The sequence below is a fragment of the Podarcis pityusensis genome, assembly GCF_964106645.2.
Source record: "Podarcis pityusensis genome assembly, chromosome: 7".
Taxonomy (NCBI): Eukaryota; Metazoa; Chordata; class Lepidosauria; order Squamata; family Lacertidae; genus Podarcis; species Podarcis pityusensis.
In genome coordinates, this window is record NC_138031.1 from 16,181,428 (window position 1) to 16,201,471 (window position 20,044).

The 20,044-nt window shown below is 50.1% G+C and overlaps 1 protein-coding gene across 1 annotated transcript in view; it reads right to left on the reverse strand.

Annotated features, from left to right (window-relative positions):
• The window catches only part of COLEC10 (collectin subfamily member 10), a 29,877-nt gene extending 20,211 nt beyond the window's left edge, over window positions 1-9,666 (reverse strand). Inside the window, exon 1 of the mRNA XM_081012841.1 lies at window positions 9,325-9,666. Within this exon, the coding sequence (XP_080868967.1) occupies window positions 9,325-9,463 (139 nt within the window). The 5' untranslated portion in view covers window positions 9,464-9,666. The remainder of the gene's footprint in view (window positions 1-9,324) is intronic.
• Between the last annotated feature and the right edge of the window lie 10,378 nt (window positions 9,667-20,044).

Consider the following 20,044-nt stretch of genomic DNA (forward strand, 5'->3'; position numbering starts at 1 on the left):
GGCAGCCCCTCCTCACAGCCCCGCCGCCGCCGCTGCTGCTGCAGCTGCTGGGCCATGTTGCATTTCCCTCGCCTCTCTGCCCTCCTCCTCCTCCGGGCAAGCGGCGTCGTTTGGGTGGCAGCGCCAGCGGCAACTCGCCTCAGATCACTTGACACGGACCCACCACCGCCGCCGCCGTGGCTACCTTACCGTAAATACCCCAGCCCAGGCAGCAGCAAGAAGAAGCTGGCAGCGGCGGCAGGTTAGGGGTTAGGGGGCGCAAATTACTTTCCTTGCCCCGGGTTAGGGGGCGCAAATTACTTGCCTTGCCCCGGGTGCTGACAACCCACGCTACGCCACTGCTGCAAAGGAAACAATCAGACGCCTTAGAGTGCTGTCTTAATTCTTGCATGCCAGCATACTGTTTAAGGCATAGCTATCAACTTTTCCCTTTTCTTGCGAGGAATCCTATTCAGAATAAGGGAATTTCCCTTTAAAAAAGGGGAATGTTGACAGCTATGGTTTAAGGTAGAGGGTTAGGGCAAACAGAGGAGGTGCCAACCCTGCTGGCAGTGTGTTAGCCAAGTTGTTATTGTCAGCAAAAGAAAAAAGACTAAACTATGACCACCTTGAATTGATTTTTTTGTCCCTGGAAAACTATCCTCTCCAAAGAACATTCTCTCAACACAGAGTTTGAAGATGTACCAAGAGTTGACTCTTGCTGCCCTCTCGTGGTGTCTTTTGTTGGTCTAAAACTCACCCATTTCCTTTTTCTAGAGCTGTGTAAAATTATTCCTTGAAATTCTCCACCCAGGGGTAGATCTATTATGAACCTAACAAAGTTTAACCTTCAGGGCCTCCGATCTCAGAGGGGGCCCATAAGTGACTTTAGTCTGCCTTCAGCTTGACCTCACCCCCCAAAGGCACAGTCCTCCATTGTATTCCGAGACTGACAGAAGCCAACCACAACACTAGACCCAGTTTGAGTCGCATTGAATCGAGAGATTAATTTTCGTCTTTGTCTATATTTCAACAAAGGGACGCGGGTGGCGCTGTGGGTTAAACCACAGAGCCTAGGACTTGCCGATCAGAAGGTTGGCGGTTTGAATCCCCGCGATGGGGTGAGCTCCTGCTGCTCGGTCCCTGCTCCTGCCAACCTAGCAGTTTGAAAGCACGTCAAAGTGCAAGTAGATAAATAGGTACCACTCCAGCAGGAAGGTAAACAGTGTTTCTGTGCACTACTCTGGTTCGCCAGAAGCGGCTTAGTCATGCTGGCCACATGACCCGGAAGCAGTATGCCGGCTCCCTCAGCCAATAAAGCGAGATGAGTGCCGCAACCCCAGAGTCGGTCACGATTGGACCTAATGGCCAGGGGTCCCTTTACCTTTACCTTTATATTTCAACATTCCCAAAGCTTGAGAGTCGGTAGCACAGATGTTGTAAAGGTGTGGCGATCTGTCATGGAACAACCCATTGAAGAAGATAACTGTGGTTACCCAGAACTCGTTGCTGGTTGTGAAGGGGTCCTCATAGAATTGTGGAGTTGGAAGGGACCATGAGGGTCATCTAGTCAACATGACAGTTCAAGCTTTAGGGCCCCCCAAATGTAGGTCTGCCACTGCCTGCACCCACTTTGCTGGCAGATTGGTAGCAGGAAAGTAGTAGAACTCCATTTCTCCAGGTGCATAATAAATTATCCCAATGGTGATCCTTATATCATGTCTGGTGGGGATGTGATAAAATTTAAAAAAATTGGGGAAATATACATGAGGAACTGAAAAAAATGTTCAAAACAACAATTGGTAGGAAGCTAGAAACATTCCTTTTAGGAATTATAACAAATGACATCCCCAAAGACATGAAGAGAATCTTTTTATATGCAACAGCCGCTGCAAGGGTTATTGATTGCAAAAAATTGGAAATCAGAAGAAGTACCAACATTGAAAGATGGGCAACATATTTTTTTTTGAAATGACTGAATTAGCAAAAATGACGGCAACAATTAGAACGCAATCTAATCAAAATCTCAAACAGGTATGGAAATGTGTAGAAGAATACATGACCAAAAGATGCTCCAACAAGAATTTATTGATATGTATAGACTGATTTCACAAAGTTAAGCTAAGCAGATATATAAGATTGAATGTTTCATTATTAAGATACAAAATTACAATCGCAGTAATAAAGTTACAAAATAATAACAAGGAAGTCACGCACGGGTGGAGGGAAGACACAGGGCAAGAAATAAAGAAATGGATAAAATGTTGATACATAATGAAATGTGAAAATGTGAATTTACGAATACATAATGTATATGTATCACTATGTAAAGATCTCATATATGTATTGCAACATTATTAATAAATAAATAGACTAAATAAATAAATTAGCCCAATGGTTTCTGAGGGCAACTGCGCTGCCAAGAGACACACACACACACACACATACACCGCTCATCTCAACACCAGTATGCTACTGAATACCATTTCCTGGGGCAGGAGGGACAGCGACATTGAGGGAGTACTGTTGCCTTTGTGCCTTTGGCCAACCCAAGGCATAGAGGCTGCACAGATCAGCTGTGGAGAGAGGCCACATTCTTGTGTTGTGCACTTGCGTGTGTGCTCGAGCCAAAATAAAGGTTAGCCTTCATTACCTGCTCTTGGGGCTTCTGTACTTGAAGGGAGACCCAGACCGAAGCCACAAAGATCACCAGCGTGACTTTGGGACCCACACTCTTTCTCCCTCAGCCTAACCTACCGACCTCACAGGATTTTTGTGAAGATAAAGTGCAGGGAGGGGTGGACTTCTGCGCCTTGCACCTGCACCAGAGGGTCTCAAGCTATCATCTGTAGAACATAGGTGGCCTGGAAGTCCCATTCTGGTGGCATGTGGAAGGGTAGTCAAAGAGTTGAGAATAACCTGTACTTGGCTTTGAAGCTGATTTTGTTTTTTCCTGACTCAAAAAGTTGATTTCACAGGCATCCTTGTTACAAGACGACTGTTATTAAAATATTAGTAGGAAGCTGTCTTATCAGAGCGTTGGTTGATCTAGCCTGGTGTTGACTACACTGCCTGGCAGAGACTCTCCAGGGTTTCAGACTGAGGAATATTCCCAGCTCTAGGTGCTGGTTTTGATTTTTAAAGCCCTTGTGGCTTAGGGCCCTCATATTTACAGGACCGCCTCTCCTGGTATGCCCCGCAGAGGATCTTAAGGTCCATGAATAATCATAGTTTAGAGGTCCCGGGCCCTAAGGAAGTCAGATCATCCTCCACCAGGGCCAGGGCCTTCTCAGTGATGGCTCTGACCTGGTGGAATGCTCTGTCCCATGAGACCAGGGCCCTGCAGGATTTAACTTCCTTCCGCAGGGCCTGTAAGACAGAGCTATTCCGCCTGGCTTTCAACTTGAACTTGGCCTGATCTTTTATTCCCCTTCCTTCCCTCCCTCTCCCCTTTTTATGAAGATTACCCGCTCTGGGATCCCACAGCTAATTCTCTCCTGGTCTCCTTGCTGGCCCAAACAGGGCTAATTTAGCCAGCTAGCCCTGGTGATCATCTAATGTTTATTGGATGGATTTTCCACCTAAAGTGATTTTTGAATTCTGAATTTATTGTTATTCACATTTTATGCTGTATTTTATGCTGTTTTTTGTTGCATCAATTAAGTGTTTTAAATTTGTTATTAGCCGCCCTGAGCCCAGTTTTTGAACCGCAAAGGGCGGGGTACAAATAAAAAAATTATAATTTATTATTATTATTACGTAGCAATACCAGAGATTGAACCCAGGACCTTGTGTGTGCAAGCCAGATACTCTTCCACTGCAGGTTGCAGAATGTGGCTTTTCTCGTTGCAGAATTTGGCACGGAATTCGGATTTTTAATTAAATATTATTTAATCGTCATTTTTAGCACGGAGAACACATAGGTCAGAAGAGAAGGGAGTGATGACAGAGACCACAGGAACAAGAGTCCGGCCAGCCTGGAGGATGTGGGGTGAGGTCCTTCTGCACTTCCAGCGGAGCTCAGAACGTGGAAAACTCCTCTTCAGACTGAGCTCGTCCTTTTCCAGAAGCAGAACTGTGCAAGTGCCACTATTAGGTCTGGAAGATGGTCAGCAGCAGCAGCGGTGACCACAAGAAGCAGGGCTTGGAGGCACTGACTGATGTCAAGGAGTTTATAATTGACATTTGTCAAAATAATGAAAGGGGAACATTCCAAAACACACCACACAGCTGCAGGGTGAACTCCCATTATTCCCCTTCAAATTGCCTTCCATTCCAGTTACTGAACACATAGGACCCAATTCAGATTCCTTTGAAGTTCTCAGCAACAAGCCTGCCAACCTTGGCTGAGGTCACCCATTCCTTTTCTTTTCGACGCGGTCAACCGATTGTGCAATTACTTCAATATGTTTCCAGAGTCGCACCTCTCCTACGTCCTCAGGAGAGTTTGACGAGGACGCAGCATGTTGCACTTTGGATAGTGCTTGAAACAGCAACACGACTCCTTCAACACGTTCTAGGCGTGTCGCCGTGCTGGTTCGTTACAGACAACGCTGCGAGGAGTCGTGAGGCACCATTAAAAATGGAGGAAGATATTGTGGCGAATGTGCTTTGGGTGATGCCATGCATTTGTCAAAAGGGGACTGTGCTGGTCCCGGGGGGTTACTGTGCGGCGAGGTCCGTGTCCAGTCCGGGGTTGAGGGTGTGGTGTGTAGGCTTTCCATCAAGGCTGAAGCGGGGTCCAAGGTAAGGAGTCAGGTGTGGTCAGGAGCTATGGCAGAAGAGCAGGACAGGGTGCCAGCAGGAACAGGTTACCAACAATGTTGCTCCCACAACCTGGGACTGGGCTGGCTGGCTTTTATCTGCCCTGAGGCCTAGGGTGGCCCCGGTCCACAGGTGACTCGCCTCTCCTGGCCTGGAGGCAAGCACTCCTCCTGAGAGAACTTAGTTCCCTCCACCTCTCTGCCCTGAGCCTCTGCAGCTCAGGCGAGGCTGGAGGGTTACTGGACCCAGAGGCAACCTCAGCTTCCCCTGACAGGGCTGGGAGAGGAGCACCTGCAGGCAATGGGTCCTGGATCACCTCCGGAGCCAGAGCAGATTCAGCTGGTGCCTGCAGCACAGGCGAGGGCCCTTCAGGTTCAAGCCCCAGCCCCGGCTCAGCTGGTCCTGGAGGCGGGGACTCCTGTGCAGGCAGGGATTCCTCAGGTTCAACCTCTGAATCCAATTCCAATTCCCAGGTCATCACAGGGGCTCTGGCTTGTGAAATAAATTGATTATAGTCTTTTGAGGATGCCGTATGAATGTAAGAAAAGCCTTTCCGGATGAGACCAAAAGCCCATCTTGTCCAGCATCCTGTTTCACACAATGGGCAATTGTTTATTCCATTAGATGATGATGATGATGATGATGATTTTATTTTACTTGTACTTCGCTCATCTGACTGGGTTGTCCCAACCACTCTGGCTGGCTTTCAACTTATATAAAAGCAGAATAAAACAACAAACATTAAAAACTTCCCTATACAGGGCTGCCTTCAGGTGTCTTCTAAAAACAACTGGTGAACTCCTTTTACCGGCCCACAATAGAAAGTGTCCTTTCATATTGTATCACAGTGTGGTATGCTGGCCTGACAGCCATGGACAGAAAGTCTCTACAGAGGATGGTGAATACAGCACATTATATCATGGGCTGTCCCTTGAGTCCGCTAGATGACATCGCAAGGGGTCGTTGCCTTAGGAGAGCGAGAAAAATTCTCAGGGATGACTCACACCCAGGTCATCACCTCTTTAATCTTCTACCCTCGGGCAGGAGATATAGAAGTACAATCAGCCGTACCAACAGGCAAAAAAATAGCTTCTATCCGTGGGCTGTTAGGCTGTTGAATGAGAAATAACATAGCGAAATTGACTTGCGAGGTGGTGTGTTGTTTCATAAGAGATTGAGTGCTTGGGGAGGGAGGGAGTCTCGTTTAATTTCATTGTACACAGGTTGCGTGGGAGGGTGGGGGGAGGGAGGGAGGAAAAATGAGGGAAAAAACAAGGATGATATGTTTCTGGATAATATGTTTTGTTTTAATTTTGGAATAAAAAAAGTTTTTTTTAAAAAAAAAAAGTTTGACGCCATGCAAGGCAGCTTGGTGTGTTCATATGAATGAATCTTGTATGTGAGGCTACCCGCAGTTTGGAGTTGAGGGTGAGTGAGATCAAGGAAGCAAGATGGGATGAAAGGGTTAACCGACTCTCCTGCAGCTGCTTTTAGGTGAAAAAAATGAGACCTGGATCTCTTCTGGCTTGATCTTTAATGTGTTAATAATCTCCCAAGTGCTTCTCAGTGGATGAAGTACAATTCTTCACTCATTTCTCCATGCTCATAGCATTCCTGAGAATTAGGCTAAGACAATGGAGGTCACCAGACCACCAGTGGCCTGCAAACTTTATTCAGGTGCTCTGGACCCCTGACCATTAGGTCCAGTCGTGGCTGACTCTGGGGTTGCGGCGCTCATCTCGCTTTATTGGCCGAGGGAACCAGTGTACAGCTTCCGGGTCATGTGGCCAACATGACTAAGCCGCTTCTGGCAAACCAGAGCAGCGCACGGAAACGCCGTTTACCTTCCCGCCGGAGCGGTACCTATTTATCTACTTGTACTTTGACGTGCTTTCGAACTGCTAGGTTGGCAGGAGCAGGAACTGAGCAACAGGAGCTCACCCCGTTGCGGGGATTCGAACCGCCAACCTTCTGATCGGCAAGTCCTAGGCTTTGTGGTTTAACCCACAGCGCCACCTGTGTCCTCTGCAGCATACCTGCATTAAATACCCGAGCTTCCTTTATGGCTAATGTACAAAAGACACATCAAACCAGCGGAACCCATCTTATTAGAGTCTCAGTCATTTTGTTTCTTTGATAAAGAATTTAATCGTTTCACAATTATTGTATGAGCCTGGAAAAAAGCTGCAGAGGCCAAGGTTGGTCTTGCCTGCAGGAAGTGAGAGTAGCACATTTAATATTGAAACAGGGCTGTTGATATGAAGGTCTGCAGTACAGGTATCTCTCGTGGCCACCTGGGGGCAGCCTTGAATACCTATTAAGCAAGGGGTTTCATCAGTCCTTTTTATTAGGCACTTTTTAATTCCAACCATATCTTCTCAGAAGCGAGTCCTATTTGATTCAGTGCTGCTGACTCCCAGGTTAGTGTGCCTGAGCCATTTGCTCTTATCAAGGGCTGACTTTTAAAGCCAGCTTGGGCCACTGAGATTATCAGGCCTGCCCTGAGTAATCCTTGCAGTGTATTTTTAGCCCACTGACTTTTATCACAACCGTAACTTCTGGATGAACACACAGAACTGAGGAGGAAATGCACCTTGTTTAGCAGCTTGCAGGGTGCTTTGCAGAATAAAAACGTAAGCAAAAGGCAGGTCCCCTGCCCCAAGGAGCTTACAATCAGAAACTTGCAGGGAAGATGCTGTTCAACGTCTGAGGTCTTGTGCTCCTCTTGGGGTGGCGTGGAACCTGGAGCACTTACGGGAAATGGGAAGGAAATTCTAGTTTTGGTATTGTATCTCGGTCTTCACAAGACTTTGGTTGCGTTTATGTTGTATTTATGCATACACTTACCGGATTTTAAAATGCGAAGCGGTTTAAAAATAATAAGCAAATAAATAAATAAAAGTATGAGGGTTCCATGTGTACTACAGTGAGACAGACTAAGGGAGCGCTCCTACTCATGAGGAGTTGGCGTTAAGCAAGTAAGCCGGGATAAAGTTGTGCCAGATCCAAACCCCATTCAGGAGCAAGACTGCTGCTGGCTAAGCAGTTCCAAGCCTCTCAGAACGAAAACAAGTCTTTAAAATAGAGTTTGGCTGTAAAAACACCCTATTTGCCAGGTCATGTGACTGAGCTGAACAGAGTTAGGATCCTGCATAAGCCCCACTGCTTGGTTTTGATACTGACATATTCCCAGAATGGTCCTTTCTTTGCCAAGACAACAAAGCTGTGCTGGTGTATCTCTGGGACTGCTCTTCCTATCCAGAAATTTCTCCTCTTCTTGTTCAACTGAAAACGACCCCTTTGATCTAACCCTGCCCTGTGGGGCAACAGTGAGCACATGTCTTTGCCCTCTTATTTTTTTTATCTACACAACGGCCTTGTGAGGTAGTCCAAGCTGGGGCAGACTGATTCATGGGGTTCCCCAACAAGCGGCGTAACTGGGCAGGGATTTCCAACCTCAATGTTTCATATGCTAACCAAACAGCCACTGCTACCACTGTGCTGCACTAGCTTTTTTTATACGGTGGAAGCGAAATCATAATCATAGAACACTGCTGGAACTGAGGCAATGTGGGAAAAAGAATAGTTGTCTCTCTCCTCCAATTGGGTTGGCAGGATAATTAACTACAGACCCCAGAATTTCGGGTCCCCTCCAAACCTGTACCAAAGTTTTGCAGTTGTTTTGCAGCGTTAAAAAACCCATGTTTCACAGCACCCCACAAAATGGGTGATTGATACATCAAACACAGGGTTTGTAGTTAACACCATCCGTGTCAAAATCACTCCAAACCAGTGCCAACAGTTTTGCAGCAAAAGTCCCATATTTTGCAGCACACCACAAACTGAGTAACTGCTCCTCAAACCAGGGGCATAGCCCTGGCGTTAATTCAAGTTAAAATATTTCCAACTACAGGGGGCAGGGAGGTGCTTAACCCTTTATAACCCAAACAAACACTACATATTTCTTCTGCTCCATTATAATTTACAGTACTTTACTTTTCCCCAACCAGATGATTAGATCAGGGGTGGGGAACTGTTGTCCCTCCAGATATTGCTGGACTCCAACTCCCATCAGCCCCAGCTAGCATGACCAGTAATCTGAGATGATGGGAGTTGTAGTCGAGCGAGAAAACAGAACAAGACTGGAGGGCCACCTGCTTCCCACCCCTGGTTTACATAATGAAACACTGATTAAGCATTGTACAACTGACATTTGAATTATTCTTCCACAACAGGCATTGTCTATCAGATTAAAATGCAATTAAGTTTCCCGCCTGCTCTGTGAAGGATTGCCAACTGACTAGCAAAATGCCTGAGTTTGGACCTTCAGTGGCACCAAATCTGATGCAGCAAAAAAATATATAAGCTCTCACCATGATTAGCTGCAGAAGCCTGCAAGGTTTTCTGCTCTTAAAGGCACAGTTGCAGAAGCAGCCAAAAAGTTGGCAACCTTCCTTCCCCAATCCTATGTGACACAAGAGCTGGGGGGAGAATCATAAGCAGTGTGTTGGTTTCCCCTGAAGCACACACTACTGTGTCTCTTCAGCAACAGCAAAGATGTTTAGCACACAGAAGGCTCACCTTTCGGTCCTGGTAGAATGGTATGAGTGGAACAGATCTCCGTCGCTGACCGGTTGTCGTCATCCAAACCAAAAATCTGCGCTAGGAGGACAAGAAAAAGCAACAGGGAGGTTTCGTGTTTCCAAAGTTGGTTCTTCATGCTGCTTGCGCCGTTCAGCTCCACAGGAAATGCCCTTCCTCGTTCCAGCCTTAATAATTGCTAAAATAAGATTTCCCATATAACTCTGGAAAGCAAGCTCAATTGAAGATCCCGCTTGATTAGAGCTAAATAGAGAAAGACCATCAAGAGGCCCTGTGTGGGGTGTGTGTGTGTGTGTGTGTGTGTGTGTCTGTCTGTGTGTGTTAGCATACACTGTGCAATATATTTATGCAGCAGTGACAGTTGTTTATTAAAGTTTATCTCTTGGCTGTGAAATAATTAAGTGCACTGGCCGGAGGAGATGTCTTGAATGCACAAGCCGGCCTCTGTATTTGCCTGCTGGAATCTGAGAGCTGATTTCTTATGTTCCTCAGAGAAATATAATAGAAAAGGCATTAAGGCAGCCATTCTAAAGACACTGCCTGGAGAGTAATCCCTGTTGGAGATAATGGGACTCCAGGATGTGTAAACACACCTTGCACTCTAAGGCTGACACGGCCGTCTCTACCATTGGACGGAGAGAGACATGGGCACTTCAGAAAAAAGGATGCTGGGGAGTCAGGGAGCAGAATGAGGTGTCGGAGGACAGAGCTGCCTATGCCATTGCCTGCTAAGGTGACCTGCGCCTCTCAAGTGCAGTGGAAGCCCCATTGCCATTCTGCCACATCTGTGCATAGAATGTGAGAAAAGCAGTGCCATCTTGCTCTCTGCCCTGGGCTGCAAAATGGCTTGGACTGGTTCTCAGGGGACTCAGCTACATTAGTTAAAAAACGGCTGTCAGGGCTGCCTCAAGTCTCAGCTCACAAAAGACCAACGCCTTTCTTTTCTTATATACAAAAGTGTTTATTGCAGTTCATTGTTTGCTTCAGATCCGAGGCGCGCAGCCCTACGTCTGCTAGGCTTAGACCGCTGAAGTCCCTTCTGAATCTGTCCCTGGCCTGCACCAGTTTAAGAGGCTTGCGCTGCTCCACCTCTTTCTCTCTTTCCTTTTCCGCAGGGTCTTTCTGCCCGCTGGGGTTTCGCCCCTCCTGGATTCCTCCGACGCGGAATCAGACTGCTCTTGCCCCCTCCTGCGGGCTTTGGGACCTGGCCCCTCCTCCGGGCTCCCTGTACTTCCGCGCGCCTCTACATTTGAACTTGGCACGCGCCCCCAACCTCTAACTTTCCTTTTGACAGCTACGCTACTCCCTTCACTACTCCCCTCCCCTTCCGGGAGGGTGGCTTGCTCCGACCTCCCTCCTTTCTCTACTGCCGGAGCCGCCTCCCCTGATACACTGGAACCTCCACCCCCTTCGCTGCACTCTGGCGGGGAGGCTGGTCCTGATGCCCAGCTGCCACTTTGGGATCCCCCGCTGGCCCCCTGCTCCTGACAAGTCCCCCCTGGGGCTCCCCTGGCCTTGACCACCGGCGCCCCCTTCTGGGAATCCTCTGATTCGCTGGAAAGACTCATGGAATCTCTAGAGTCATTGTCATCCTCTTCCTCGCTGTCCTGGGATTCATCCCCATCGCTCTCCATCTCCTGCCTACCCTGTGCCTCTGTCCCTGAACCCCTGACATCCATCCCCCCCTCGAAGCCCCCCCTTCCCCCCTCCCGCTGCTCGGGCGCAGGTTCCGGGAGCTCCGTTGTAGCGGGGGTAGACGCTGGATACAGTTCATCGACGTCGATCTCCTCTGCTTCCAGTTCAGTGTATGCGTGCTCGAAACCGGGGTCCTCCCCCAACACATCCAAACCCTTCCCTCCCCCTGTTACTTCAGGCGATGCTGCTTGCCAAGGCCCCCGTCGCCACCCCACTTCTGGTTGATCGTCCCACCAATAAGAGCGGTCCGTGTCCACCCCCGAGCACGATCCCCTTGGAGGGCTCGATTCCGGCGTGATCTCCTCTGCGGAGGAGAACCCCCGGAAGGTGCTGCCTGAAAGTGTGGGCGTAAAAAGCCAGTCGTCAAAATACTCCTCTGGCATGGGCCTGTGTGGGAAGAGTGCATGGAACTCGTCTTTAAGAAGAGGTTCCTCCAGAGCATAATCTGGCACCCAACTGTTGGCGCTGGCCGGGGTACCTTCCCTGGCGAGGAGGTATTCCACTCCCTCCTCCCCCCATCTCGAGTCCAGAATTTCCGTGACCTCGTTGAGTGTCGGGGTCCTCGGTGACTCCCCCCCCCGGTGACTCTCTACATGGGTCTGGTGCCGTCCCTGGCTCCTGAAATCTGTGTGGGGCCTTGTATGGTGTAAGCACCGACCTATGAAAGACCGGGTGCATTCGGGAACCTTCTGGGAGGGTCAACCGAAAAGCTACGGGATTGATCCTGCCCTCAACTTGGTATGGCCCTAACTGTTTGTGTCCTAGCTTCTTCTTAGCTAACGACTTGGCCGGTACCGCCTGGGCTGCTAACCATACCCAGTCCCCCACCTGGATGTCTTCTCCTGCCCTCCTGTGCCTGTCTGCCTGCACTTTGTAGGCGTGTTTAGCTAGTTCCAAGTGCCGTCGTAGCTCCTCGTGGACCTCCTGCAATTCTGCTGCTAAATGCTCAGCTCCCTGCGACTCCCCCTGCGTCGTTGTCTCCAACGCCGGGAAGGTTCTGGGATGTCGCCCATTGTTGGCGAAGAACGGTGTCACCCCCGTTGATGCGTGCTTCGTGTTGTTGTAGGCAAACTCGGCCATCGGCAAGTAGTCCACCCAAGTTGCAGGCTTTTGATTGGCGTAACATCGCAGGTACTGCTGCATGATGGCGTTGACCCTCTCCGCTTGGCCGTTGGTTTGCGGGTGTCTCGCCGACGCTAAGTTGATCTTGACATTCAGGATGCCCAGGAGCTTCTGCCAGAAACTGGAAATGAATTGGCGACCCCGGTCGGACAGGATGGACCGCGGTAAGCCGTGCACCCGGAACACGTGGTCTATGAACAGCTTGGCGGTCTGTTCCGCTGTTGCCACCTTCGCGCAAGGAATGAAGTGCGCCATCTTGGTGAACAGGTCTACAACCACAAGCACCGCCGTCTTGCCCCGCGAACTGGGCAGATCAGTAACAAAGTCCAGCGCCACCCGTTCCCACGGCTGTAGTGGCATCTCCAGTGGTTCCAGCAATCCCGCTGGCTTCTTGTGCACTGGCTTGGACCTCTGACAAATGTCACACCTGGCGACGTAATCCGCGACCTCTCCCCGCATCTGGGGCCACCAAAAGTCTCTGGCTACTAAGTCCGCCGTGTTTTCTTTGCCGAAGTGACCCGCGCTGGGTGCGTCGTGTAACTGCTGTAAAACCTTCGCGCAGAGATCGTCTCCGGGCACGTAGAGAGCACCTTTGCGGGTCAGCAGACCGTCGCGTATCTGGAATTCGCCGTCCTTTGCTGTCCCTCTTCGCACCTCCTCCATCTTGGATTGTGCGAACGGATCCGTCTGTAGCGCGCGTCGTACCGCGTCCAGGTCCACGGCGGCGGAAGCGCACGCCCACGCTTGCGGTGCGAAAATGTGCCTGGCTGCCACTGGTGCCGCTTCCTCGAGATACTGCGGTTTCCTGGAGAGCGCATCCGCTATGACGTTGTTGTCTCCCGGGATATACTCTATCCGGAAATCGAAATCCGCAAAGAACTCCGCCCATCTCATGTGCCTCTGGCTCTGGAGCTTCGCCGTGTGCCAATACTCTAGGTTCTTGTGGTCCGTGCGGACCTGCATGGTGTGCTTGGCTCCGATAAGGAAGTGCCGCCACGCCTTGAAAGCCGCGTGGATGGCCAACAACTCCCTGTCCCAGATGGTGTAGTTGTGTTCCGACTTGCTGAGCTTCCGGGAATAGAAAGCGCAGGGCCTCCAGTTCCCTTGTGGATCTTCCTGCAAGAGGACGGCCCCCACTGCTCTGTCAGATGCGTCAGTCTCAACCCGCATGGGCCTGCCGGGATTCACGTGTAGCAGCTGGTCTTCGGACGCGAAGAGACTCTTAAGTCTCCTGAAGGACTGCTCCGCCTGGTCCGTCCAGGTGAACTTTTTCTTCTTGGAACTGAGGGTGTCCGTGATAGCTGCCGTCTCTTTCGCGAAACCCCTGATGAACTTGCGGTAAAAGTTGGCGAAACCGACGAACCTCTGGACCTCCTTCCGATTGCGCGGACTATTCCAGTCCAACACTGCGCGGACTTTGGCGCTGTCCATGGCTAGTCCCTTGTCGGACAGCCGGTAGCCCAGGAAATCCACCTCCGTCACGTCGAACTGGCACTTCTCCAGTTTGGCGTAGAGCCTGTGCTCCCGTAGCCTCTGCAGGACCTCCTTTACGTCTCTCTCGTGAGTCTCCTGCGATTCTGAGAAGATCAGAATGTCGTCGAGGAAGCATACGCACTTCTTGTAGAGGAGTCCTGCTAGCACGTGGTGCATGAATGCTTGGAAACAGTGGGAGCCATTTTGGAGACCAAACGGCATAACTCTGTATTCATAGGTGCCCAGCGGCGTGAACATGGCCGTCTTCCACTCGTCACCTTCCCTCATGCGTATTAGATTGTATGCTCCGCGTAGATCCAACTTGGTGAAGATCCTCCCCTTCCTCACCGTCGCGAGCAGGTCGTCAATCTTGGGCATGGGGAAGGCCTTGGGCTTTGTCATCGAGTTGATGGCCCTATAGTCCACAATGAGCCTTTTTTGGGGCGTGTCCTTCTTCTTCACGAAAAACACAGGACTGCCCCCCACGGCCTTGGATTCTCGGATGAATCCCCGCTTCAAATTGTGATCTATGAACTCCCGGAGTTCCTGCATTTCATCTTCAGACATGGAATACAGCTTCGCAGTCGGCAGCATCGCCCCTGGTAAGAGGTCAATTGCACAGTCGTAGGGCCGGTGGGGTGGTAATTGGTCAGCTTCCTTTTCACAGAAGACCTCCAAAAACCCCTTGTACTTGTGGGGCACTGCCTGCACCATGCCTAGATGCAATTGCTGCCCTTCCTCCTGGCCCTCCTCCTCCTGGCCTGTCTGGATGCAATGTTGTGCGCAGTAGGACGAGCCAAAGGTGAGCTGCCGCTGGTACCACGCTAATGATGGGCTGTGTCTATCCAGCCAACTCATGCCTAACACTATAGGCGTGTCTGACAGTTGGGTGACATTGAAACTGATGACCTCGCGATGATTCCCAATTTTCAGCAGCATGGGTGGCGTCTGTTGTACCACTTGCCCACCCAGCAACTTTCTGCCATCTACCGTGACGACGTTCAGAGGCAGCGTGGCTGGTAGTAGCGCTATGCGATGCTGCTTGATGAACTGCATCCCCACGAAGTCTGCGTTGCTCCCTGAGTCAATCGTAATGGGGACTTCCAGGGTGAGTCCATTAGGTAGCTGGAGAGTAGCAGTGAGCTGCACCACTGGCTTGGGTGGTAAGGGGTCTGTAGGTTGCAAAAGCGCTGGGGACTGCTTCACTGACTTGCCTGGTGGAGCCCCAGCATCTCTGCTTCCATCCAGGCATTCTCGTTTCCCTGAAACTGTTCTCCTTGGAACTCTTCCCCTGTTACTGTTGCTAAGGCTGCAGTGTGCTTCTGGAGCCTCTGGGGACACTCTTTAGCCATGTGCTGTGGACTGTCACAGATGTAACACTTCCTGGTCCCTCTAGGAGGCTTCGCCTTGACTGCTCCGGACGCTGAGGCTCCGGCAGCTGACTGAGCCTTTGCACGACCCAGCTCCATTGGCTCCTCCCCTCCCTTCAGCATAGGCGAGGGATTTGTACGTCCCAGGTCCCTGGGAAGAAGAAAAGGAGGCGCTCTAGCTGGTGGGCGGACGTGACGCCCCTCCTCACTGTGCCAAGGGCGTTCTTCGTGGCGCACCCCTATCGTGAGTGCCCTCTGGACGACGTCTGCTAGGGTTTGAGGTCTGTCTCCCCTAGCCAGCTCATCTTTTACTGAGCCATGAAGCCCCTCCCAAAACAAGTCTCTCACTGCCAGGGAGTCCTTTTCCCAGCCCAACACATTCAGCAATGCAAAAAAGCGAGAATGGTACTGACGCACTGTAGCCTTGCCCTGCCGCAATCCATGCATCTCCTGGCGCGCCACATCAACGTCAACGGTAGATTGGAAGCAAGCGTCCATGGCTTTGATAAATTCGTCAGAGTCCCTGCGGGCAAGACCATCTTCGCGCCACAAATTGCGTAACCAGGTTCTAGCTTCCCCATGCAAATGGGACACAATAAAGCCTACTTTCTCCTCCTCATCTTTGAAGTCTTTTCGAAGCAAATGCAGCGCGTATAGGACGTCTGCTCTGAAATTGGGATAATGCTTCAGGTTCCCATCGAAGTGGGCTACTAAATTGCCCCCCCTCCGTCCGAGAGCGATTCCCTCTGATCTGGACCCCGGGAACCCCTGTTTGCACGCCTGATCCCACCTGGCTTGCAGATCCTGGCATCGCGCTTCTGCTTCGGCAACTGTCTTCTGAGAGACCCGTACTGCAACGGAGAGTTCAGCGACTGCGTTTTGCAGGGTCGTTATCTGCTCCTCAGTAGTCATGTCTGCCAAACTTCGTGAGCTTTGGAAAAAAATTTTTTTTGCAGTTTTTTTTTTGAGAAGGGACTTACTGTCAGGGCTGCCTCAAGTCTCAGCTCACAAAAGACCAACGCCTTTCTTTTCTTATATACAAAAGTGTTTATTGCAGTTCATTGTTTGCTTCAGATCCGAGGCGCGCAGCCCTACGTCTGCTAGGCTTAGACCGCTGAAGTCCCTTCTGAATCTGTCCCTGGCCTGCACCAGTTTAAGAGGCTTGCGCTGCTCCACCTCTTTCTCTCTTTCCTTTTCCGCAGGGTCTTTCTGCCCGCTGGGGTTTCGCCCCTCCTGGATTCCTCCGACGCGGAATCAGACTGCTCTTGCCCCCTCCTGCGGGCTTTGGGACCTGGCCCCTCCTCCGGGCTCCCTGTACTTCCGCGCGCCTCTACATTTGAACTTGGCACGCGCCCCCAACCTCTAACTTTCCTTTTGACAGCTACGCTACTCCCTTCACTACTCCCCTCCCCTTCCGGGAGGGTGGCTTGCTCCGACCTCCCTCCTTTCTCTACTGCCGGAGCCGCCTCCCCTGATACACTGGAACCTCCACCCCCTTCGCTGCACTCTGGCGGGGAGGCTGGTCCTGACGCCCAGCTGCCACTTTGGGATCCCCCGCTGGCCCCCTGCTCCTGACAAGTCCCCCCTGGGGCTCCCCTGGCCTTGACCACCGGCGCCCCCTTCTGGGAATCCTCTGATTCGCTGGAAAGACTCATGGAATCTCTAGAGTCATTGTCATCCTCTTCCTCGCTGTCCTGGGATTCATCCCCATCGCTCTCCATCTCCTGCCTACCCTGTGCCTCTGTCCCTGAACCCCTGACAACGGCGTTTTGAATTCGTTATAAACATGCAACAAAAATTCTATGCGATATTTTCATAGTGTTTTCTGTCCCTTTGTTATAACGATTTGATTTCTGACTTATTTATAGCATTTCCCCCCCGTGTGTAGATCCACCCAGGAAGCCCTGCTGAACTCAGACCACATCTGCACGATACGTTTTAAGCAATATTTTGGGGGGTCTTGTCATCTGGGCAGCTCAGGACCTCCATACACACTACCCAGGTTGCGCCCCAGGGAGGTGCTGGTAACACAGCAGTTTGCCTTCACCCCCAGATGCACATTCCATTGCCTCTTGAGACAGATGGATGCCGACAACAACACTTTAATAGTCATGGCTTCCACTGAAGAATCCTGGGAGTTGTAGATTGCTAAGCATGCTGGGAGTTGTTAGGAGACCCCTGTTCCCCTCACAGAGTTGCATTTCACAAGCCCTCTAGCCAGGAGATTCTGGGAAGTGTAGCTCTGTGAGGGCAATGGGGAGGGTCTCTTAACAGCTCTCAACACCATTAACAAACTGCTGTTCCCAGGGTGCCTTGGCGGAAGCCATGACTCTTCAAAGTGGTATTATAAATAGTGTTGCTAGGGTCTCAATAATATAATTAGTTCCTTGTTCACAGGACCAGCATACAAATAAGCAGAGTGTGGCGGCTGCTTCAGGCAGCAGATATTGGTGGTCATGACAGGGTATCAAACTGTTGGTCATTTAATTCATGGATATATAATTTATATTGCCTGAGAAGTGAGGGGAGGCTCTTCTGCGATTTTGTGCCTCAGCTGCCAAAATAACTTGACCAGCCTTGGGTGCGATGCCCCCTTAATGCATGTTTCCATTTGCTGCTGTTCCTCAGACAGCAAAATGTCTTGAGCCGGGCCTGCCTGTTCACATTTCCTCCGTAATTCTGCTTGTGGGCTATTTTCTCCTTTAGAAGCATAAAATGGAGACTCCGTAGGCACACAGTCCAACCAAATAAGGGCCAATGGAGCTGTGATGTTGTTTCTGTTGACATACAATGTACAGTGGACGCTCGGGTTGCGAACATGATCTGTGCGGGAAGCACGTTCGCAACCCACAGCGTCCACAACCTGCAGCGCCGTGTCTGCACATGCACTCTCCACCTTAGAGCAGATTTATGCCACAAGGTGCCATAGGAAGGCACTGGACATAGTAAAAGATCCATCGCATCCTGGTCACTGTCTCTTCGAGCTCTTGCCGTCGGGACGGAGATACAGGACGATGAAGACAAGAACGAGCCGTCTTAAGAACAGCTTCTTCTCCAGAGCGATCTCGGCCCTGAATGGGAAGCCCGGACTTTGAAAGTCATCTAATCTCCCTTGCTGTATTATACTGTATTGATTAATTAGTGTTTTTATGGAGCAGTCAAGTAATTTCGTTGACCCCGAAGGGGGACAATGACAATAAAGATATTATTATTATTATTATTATTATTATTATTATTATTCAGCGCTTCTGCACATGCGCAGACCTGAAATTGCGCAACCCGAAGCGTCTGTAACCCAAGGTATGATTGTAGTGATGATGGAAGGGGGAAGGGAGGTTTTCCCCATGTGGGGAGGAAGGAACATACAGCAGAGAACTGCTCTTTTTTGTTCAGTACAGAGGTTTTCAACCGTTTTGAGTCCACGGCTTCCTCCCTACATTCTTTCTGCGGCACCCCTGTGGGGCTCAGGAGCCCAGTTGTGTCACCCCCGCCTGCCGAGCTGGCAGCCTTTTTCAAACACCCTCCCTTGTGGGGTGCTCCCTCAGCCCCCTCTCCTTGGGAGCCCTCTGAGCAGTCGCTGCAGCCCCCACCCCCCCGGTCTCTGAGCCGCCTCAGCTCCTGGCAACCAGCACCCCCTGGCCAGCCCCAGAGGCAGCAGTAGCCAGGGCTGCTGTTTAAAGACTATTTAGTTAAATTAACTTAACTGGAAAGCTTGCAAATACCAGATAGCCTTAGGATTAAAATATGCAATGTGACGAATTAATATGTTTAAAGTTGAATTGTAAAGAAAGAAAGATGTTAAGTGTTTGTCTGTCTTAAAAATTTTTTTATGGAAAATTAATTTTAAAAAATGGGGGGGGGGGGAGTAGCCAGGGCTTCTGCAGCAAACAGCTGTGCAAGCCTTTAGGAGCCAGAGATGTGAGAGGGCAGCAGAGGAGGGAGGGAAGGTAAGAGGGACATTGACCAGTGTTGCCCATGGCACCCCTGACCATCATTCAAGGCAGCCCAGGGTGTCACGGCACACTGGTTGAAAACCACTGGTTTAGTAGATTTCTATCCCGCTTTCCAACTGGAGTTGTCAAAACAACCAACAACAGCAAAGCGGATACACCAAGAACCACATGCTCACGAAATAAAACAGGCCTAGAAAGGTTGCCAACCCCTGCTGTAAGGTAATCAATGTACACGTCCCAGCTTAGTTTGTTAAAAGGCAGCCCTTTCCCGTGTCAGAGCTCTTAGATCTAAGTTTAAAATAAACGCTAACTTCCACGACCCGATAAAGCTCTGAAGAGAAAAACTACCCTGGGAAAATATTTCCTGCTTCGTTTTCATAAATATTTATGCAATTCCTTCTGGTGCACCCGTTTCGCCTTGAGAAAAGTGAACACACATCTTCCTGTCGCAGAGTTAACTGTTTAGATTTGAAGCGGTTTGCTTAGGCTGAGGGGAGATTTAGGGGCAAATGCTAATGCCCACCTTGAACAGGTTCAGAAATTTTGTGATGGTGCTGGAAGGCTGTTGCGTGTGAGGGAATCTAATAATAAACGTGTGTTAGTTATTCATGTTCACATTTTTATCCCCTTCTTTTTCAGTTTATGATAGATAGATAACAGTGCAAGAAATACAAAGACAGCGTAAACATTAAAGGGGAAATCCTCTGGGAAGACCTGTCAGAATCAGCAGCTTACAGTGCAGAGGATCTCCAGCTCAGATGGCCGATTCCCAGATTCACCAGCTTGGGTCCTGCTTGTGGGCTTCCCAGGGGTATCTGGTTGGCCACTGTGAGAACAGGATGCTGGACTAGATAGACCTTTGGCCTGATCCAGAAGGGAGCGTCTTTTTATGTTCTCATACCCCCGAGAGCCGAAGAATTGATGCTTTTGAATTATGGTGCTGGAGGAGACTCTTGAGAGTCCTATGGACTGCAAGAAGATCAAACCTATCCATTCTGAAGGAAATCAGCCCTGAGTGCTCACTGGAAGGGCAGATCGTGAAGCTGAGGCTCCAATACTTTGGCCACCTCATGAGAAGAGAAGATT